The 5,708-nt window shown below is 47.5% G+C and overlaps 1 protein-coding gene across 1 annotated transcript; it reads left to right on the top strand.

Moving 5' to 3' along the window:
* Positions 1-358: 358 nt before the first annotated feature.
* On the top strand, positions 359-2,339 carry LOC123080984 (11S globulin seed storage protein 2). Its single transcript, XM_044503943.1, has 2 exons — positions 359-1,388; positions 1,968-2,339. The coding sequence occupies exons 1-2, from the start codon at positions 433-435 to the stop codon at positions 2,116-2,118; spliced, it is 1,107 nt and encodes a 368-aa protein (XP_044359878.1). The 5' UTR covers positions 359-432; the 3' UTR covers positions 2,119-2,339.
* The last annotated feature ends 3,369 nt before the right edge of the window (positions 2,340-5,708 follow it).

Raw genomic sequence — 5,708 nt, 5'->3', positions numbered from 1 at the left:
GGGTAGCAATGCTGCCAGCTGTTGTGGTGGGCCCTCGTATGCTTTTGGAAGCGTGGTGGCAGGCGCAGGCACCTGGTAGAAGTCATAAATCTTCTTATTTCAGTTGCAAGAGGCCCCTAAAAATCCTAAATCCCCTAAAAAAAGATAATCTAAATCCGTTCCTGCGTGCATATCCGATCATGGCGAAGTCGTTCTGTTCCTATTCAACGGGATGATAAGATGGGATCAAATCACGCCTCATCAGTTGGAGTCGTTAGCTCCAACAAACTGATCGTTAATCTCTCCGCAAGAAGAACTATTCCCATCGCTAATCATTATCCAACCACCAGGTGACGCAGCTATAAATACGCATCCTTCTACCTCCTTCATCGCATCTCATTCACATCCTTCTCCCCCACGCACGTACTCAATCTCATCATCTCCACAGCAACAATGGTGCAGCGCAGCTCCAACGCCGAGGTGATGTGCATGGACCTGTCGCCCAAGAAGCCGGCCAAGGCCTACGGCAGCGACGGCGGCGCCTACTACGACTGGTCGCCGGCCGACCTGCCCATGCTCGGCGCAGCCTCCATCGGCGCCGCCAAGCTGCACCTCTCCGCCGGCGGCCTCGCCCTCCCCAGCTACTCTGACTCCGCCAAGGTCGCCTACGTGCTCCAGGGCGCCGGCGCCTGCGGCCTCGTCCTCCCTGAGGCGGCCAAGGAGAAGGTGATCCCCGTCAAGGAAGGCGACGCGCTCGCGCTCCCCTTCGGCGCCGTCACCTGGTGGCACAACGCCGAGGGCTCCTCCGCTGAGCTCGTCGTGCTCTTCCTCGGCGACACCTCCAAGGGCCACACCCCCGGCCGCTTCACCAACTTCCAGCTCACCGGCGCCTCCGGCATCTTCACCGGATTCTCCACCGAGTTCGTCGCGCGCGCGTGGGACCTCGACCAGGACGCCGCCGCCAAGATCGTCTCCACCCAGCCTGGATCCGGCGTTGTCAAGATCGCCGCGGGGCACAAGATGCCCGAGCCGAGCGCCGAGGACCGGGAGGGCGTGGTGCTCAACTGCCTTGAGGCGCCGCTGGACGTAGACATCCCGGGCGGTGGCTGCGTTGTGGTGCTCAACACGGCCAACCTGCCGCTGGTGAAGGAGGTCGGGCTGGGCGCCGACCTGGTGAGGATCGGCGGCCGCTCCATGTGCTCGCCGGGCTTCTCCTGCGACTCGGCATACCAGGTCACGTACATCGTGCGTGGCGGCGGGCGCGTCCAGGTTGTGGGCATCGACGGCACTCGCGTGCTCGAGACCCGTGCCGAGGCGGGGTGCCTCTTCATCGTGCCAAGGTTCTTCGTCGTCTCCAAGATCGCCGACGACACCGGCATGGAGTGGTTCTCCATCATCACCACTCCCAAGTAAGTGCACTACAAAATATGCTCTTTCTCTTGCTACGTACTAGTACAAGATCTAGACCTGGACTAAACTCTTGAGCATGCATGTGTCATGTGTGTCTGATCTGATGCATTAGTTCTGTTCTGTATATTTTGGTTCGGTTTTGCAAAATTCAACTAGGAACTTCTTTCTAAATTACCACTTTAATTAGCTCCAGAATTCTGTGGCATTTTTTGCACCTATTGAAATTAAAGTTTCCTACATAAATCTTCAATGTTATTCGATAATTTTGGATTTCCATATATGCTCAACATTGCAAGGTTTCTTTTCTAACTGTAAGTAAATACTCCACAAGGAACAGATACTAAAAAACTAATGGGAAAACTGAAAACTAATCTCCTACTGTCATATACTTTCTGTAGTTGTAGTATACATATAATCTTGAAGGGAGTTATAGAAAAAGATCATGCCAATTCCTTGTGATTTTTTTCTACAATTATTGTAATCTTGCTGCATGTTGCATTTTTATTTCCCATACATTTCCATTATATTCTGATCAATCTGGTTAACTAACGTTGGGTTATTATGTCAAACAAATGCAGCCCAATCTTTAGCCACTTGGCGGGGAAGACGTCGGTGTGGAAGGCAATTTCCCCGGCAGTGCTAGAGACGGCGTTCAACACCACCCCGGAGATGGAGAAGCTGTTCCGCTCCAAGAGGCTCGACTCCGAGATCTTCTTCGCCCCCAACTAGATCAGAAGTACATCCGTCTCCGGCATGCTAGGAGCTTAGCTTTTGTTTCTAGATCGTGAATCGAGAGGATAGTTAAATTGGAATGACGTGTCTTGCAGTTATTGAATTCGCAGATGTAATAATAAGCTGGAGATCGGTATGATCGTCGTCAATTAGTATTCATGATACTCTTTTGAAATCATTAATATTCAGTGGAGGTCCTCCCATCCATTATTCTTGCAGCTACTTAATTATTTATATTTGCAATGCAGTGTGCATTTTTTTTTCTCAAATGGTTGGAGTCGGGGGGTGTGATCCTCTCGCCTGAATTTTCATTGAAAATTGGCCAAGCCATATAGTAGGTAGATTACAACAGGGATAAAGGGGAAGACATCAACGCTGTTAGATGCGGTTTTGCCACAGCAGAGCACCAGAAGCAGTGGTGACGGGGAGTTGCATGGGCAGATTGAGGAGCTGAAGATCATGAAAGTGATATGCTCTTCAAACTTCTAGATAGTTAGTTACGTTTATGGTTTTACACTGATGTTTAATTTCTATATAGTCGATCTGCAGACAGCGTGTATGCACACCGTACATTTCTGGGCTTGTGTACCTGCAGTACGTAGCTGGGTACATATATAGACGTTTCTTAGACTGTTGTGCTCGCTTTTTTTTTGGAAAGCATAATGAATAGCTTTTTTTAAAGGTAACTAGGGTTTATTCAGAAATCATAACGAGCGGAATACAAGCAATATCCGGCAGAACCCATAGCCACAGATGGCGACCCACCTCTAGAGACACAACTCCTTTTGCTAGAGAGTGGGCTTCAAAATTATTTTCTCTAAACTCAAATTGGAAATCTATGAAAGCAAAGTTACTAGTACAAAGTTTAATATCGTTCATGACCTGTGCCTATGAAGGCGAAGCTCCGTTCCTTATGTTTGTGACGACCTTGAGGCAGTCCGAGGCAACAACCAAATGCCGAATGTTCAAATCTTGTGTCAGAACAATGGCCTCGCAGCAAGCATGCGTCTCCAAAATAGTCGGATCAACTAGTCCATCAAAAAGTACAGCTGCTGAACCCAGATAGTTACCGTCCTTGTCCCTTATCAGTGCCGCATTCCTCCATCTACATTTGCCTTCATGCAAATGTAGATGAAGGTCTTAGCTTGTAGTCTCTTGGGAGCCAATTATTTTCCCATGTATGTGTACTTGACCCAGATCCAATGCGCTTAATTAATCCCAAAGCTAGAGTGTCTCTTCATTCTAGTATGGATCTCCACATTTGTGATGGAGCTGACCCCAATGTAGCGTCCAGGAGATGATCGTTGGGGTAATCCGTTGCTTTTAGAACTCGGGCACTAAGTGACTCCGGTTCATGTAACAATCTCATGCTTGGCGAGCAAGGGGAGAGAGGTTAAAAAGCTCGATATCGTGAAAGCCAAGCCCTCCCATGAACTTTGGTTTTGTCATTGTTTTCGAGGACACCCATGTCGTCTTCCTTTCTCCATTCTTGCTACCCCACCAAAACTTTTGGATTGGGCCGTTAATGTGCTCACATAGACCTCTAGGCAACTTAAAGCAAGCCATGGAATAAGTAAGGATTGATTGAACAACCGACTTAATTATAACTTCCTTACCACCGACAGATAAACACTTCTCCATCCAACCTTGGATTCTTTTCTAAATTCTATCTTTCAGGTACGTACTTGAAGCAACCTTCTTTTGATCTTTACTAAAGAACATTGATCCACGGCATTAAGGCCGGGCCCATCGGCACAGAGCAGCTGAGCTGTTTCAAGCGAAAGAGTCATACATGCTGTGCACCATATAAAGTGAAGCATGGACAAATACTAAATATCGCTGACAGTAGTAAATCTTCGCAAACTCTACCTCTAGTCCTGGATTAGTAGACATTCTAGTAATTGGCTACACACAATTAATTGTACGAGATGTTGTAGCGAAACAAAAAATACGGGTAGTGTGAAAGAGTCGATGCAGCAACGAAGGGTGAAGGGTATACCATTTTTTCTTTGCGGAAAGAGGGGTATGCCATTACAATCATGGAATCCATCCATAGACAAATTACAAAACAGTAAAACAGAGCTAGCTACAGCCCTCCACAGCGATTTGAGTACCTGACCGTCTGATCTGCTCGTTCAGCGCTCCAGATTGCTCGGTCATCCCACCTTGCGCTCCGGGCAGTTTTTACTCGCCACCACGCACGTCCCAGCTGGCAACCTGATCGGGCCGCTACTCTGGAGACCGAACTGGACGCATTCTCGTGAACCGGGCCGTCCTCTCGTTCATTGGGCCTTTTGTACTTGCTGCGTCCATGAACCTGGCCCAATAATTAAGACTGCCTCTCTCCATCTTTCCACATGTTTTATGCGTATATACCCCTGAAAGAAAACATGTTTGATCCGACCTCAATCTGCAGTGGCGGAGTCGCATCTCTCCCTCTCCAGCTCTCCCATCAACCTTTATGCGTCTCCAACCTTGTCGCCGGCGCAGGGATGCTCGTGGTGGCAACCCAAGCGGATGATCTAGAGCTAGGGCTCTATCATTCGCGGCCGAGGCGAGGGACGGAGAATAACGAGGAGTGGGTGGACATGGCGTTGGTGTCAGCTCTTCCAAGTTCCAACTTCGCCTCCTTACTGCACTGTCAATCTGTGTCTACAGCCACGTCGCCAAATCCAGCGTTATTCGTAACGCCCTCCCTGTCCGTTGTCTATCCATCACCACTTACTGATTACATGCTATTGGTCTTCTTCTCTCCTTTCAAGCTTTTGTCCCTCTATCTCTTTTTTATTAATGGGCATGATAATATCCACGGAGAATTGTTGTTCCTTTGATTATCAATTGCGTACAGGTGGGCATCTTAGCATAATGGATTCAAAGCGTCACGGTGTACTGATGGACATGGTCACATGGTGTTTAGTTTTCTAACTGCATATTTGTTGATTTTGGATCTCAAGCCTGGGGTGGTAAGCTCTCATCTGAGATTCCATTAGAAGTAAGATTGGTGATTTTGTACTGATGGACATGACGTTTAATTCTTTTTTTACAGGAGGTTCTATGATCTTGGACCTAAATCCTGGAGGATGAGTTCTCAACGTTTGATCTTTATAATGGCCCATCTATGAAAGATTAAAAGGTTAAGGATTCATTTATGTTTGCAGCAATTAGTATTAGTGACGAATACTATTATGATTGCTAACTTCTTTGTTATTACCAATCTTTCCAGCTCCCGTGCCACATTCAAATAATATTAGTGATTGCCAGGGTCATAACTTTTTTATATTTTTTCTTACTAACATAATGATGACAAAGAGTTTGGTATGCATTTCAGCAAATTACTTTCTTCCTATTTAATGATCTTAGATTCTTAGTTGTGCTTTTTATCTTGCGATCTGTCTGTCCTGATAAAGAAGTTGTTTATGCCAACATAAGAAATTGCAGAAAAGCTTTGTGAATCTGTTCGCACACGAACACGTCACCGTGTATCCTCGACGCCGGGGGTGATGCACCGCAGCTCACGTCGAAGGAGACCCGCCGGAAGCGCGGTACGCAAGCAATCCGGCGGGTGCTTTTGAAGACCCGAAACCCCA

This window comes from Triticum aestivum, chromosome 3D, assembly GCF_018294505.1.
Source record: "Triticum aestivum cultivar Chinese Spring chromosome 3D, IWGSC CS RefSeq v2.1, whole genome shotgun sequence".
In the NCBI taxonomy this organism is placed as follows: Eukaryota; Viridiplantae; Streptophyta; class Magnoliopsida; order Poales; family Poaceae; genus Triticum; species Triticum aestivum.
The sequence above is the reverse complement of the archived record's forward strand: the minus strand, read 5'-3'. Positions and strand labels throughout refer to the sequence as shown.

Bases quoted from the DNA above. Each gene is read 5' to 3' on its own strand.
- LOC123080984 (XM_044503943.1), top strand. From the start codon at position 433: ATGGTGCAGCGCAGCTCCAACGCCGAGGTGATGTGCATGGACCTGTCG. The intron at 1,389-1,967 runs GTAAGTGCACTA...AAACAAATGCAG, and splicing joins TCCATCATCACCACTCCCAA to CCCAATCTTTAGCCACTTGG.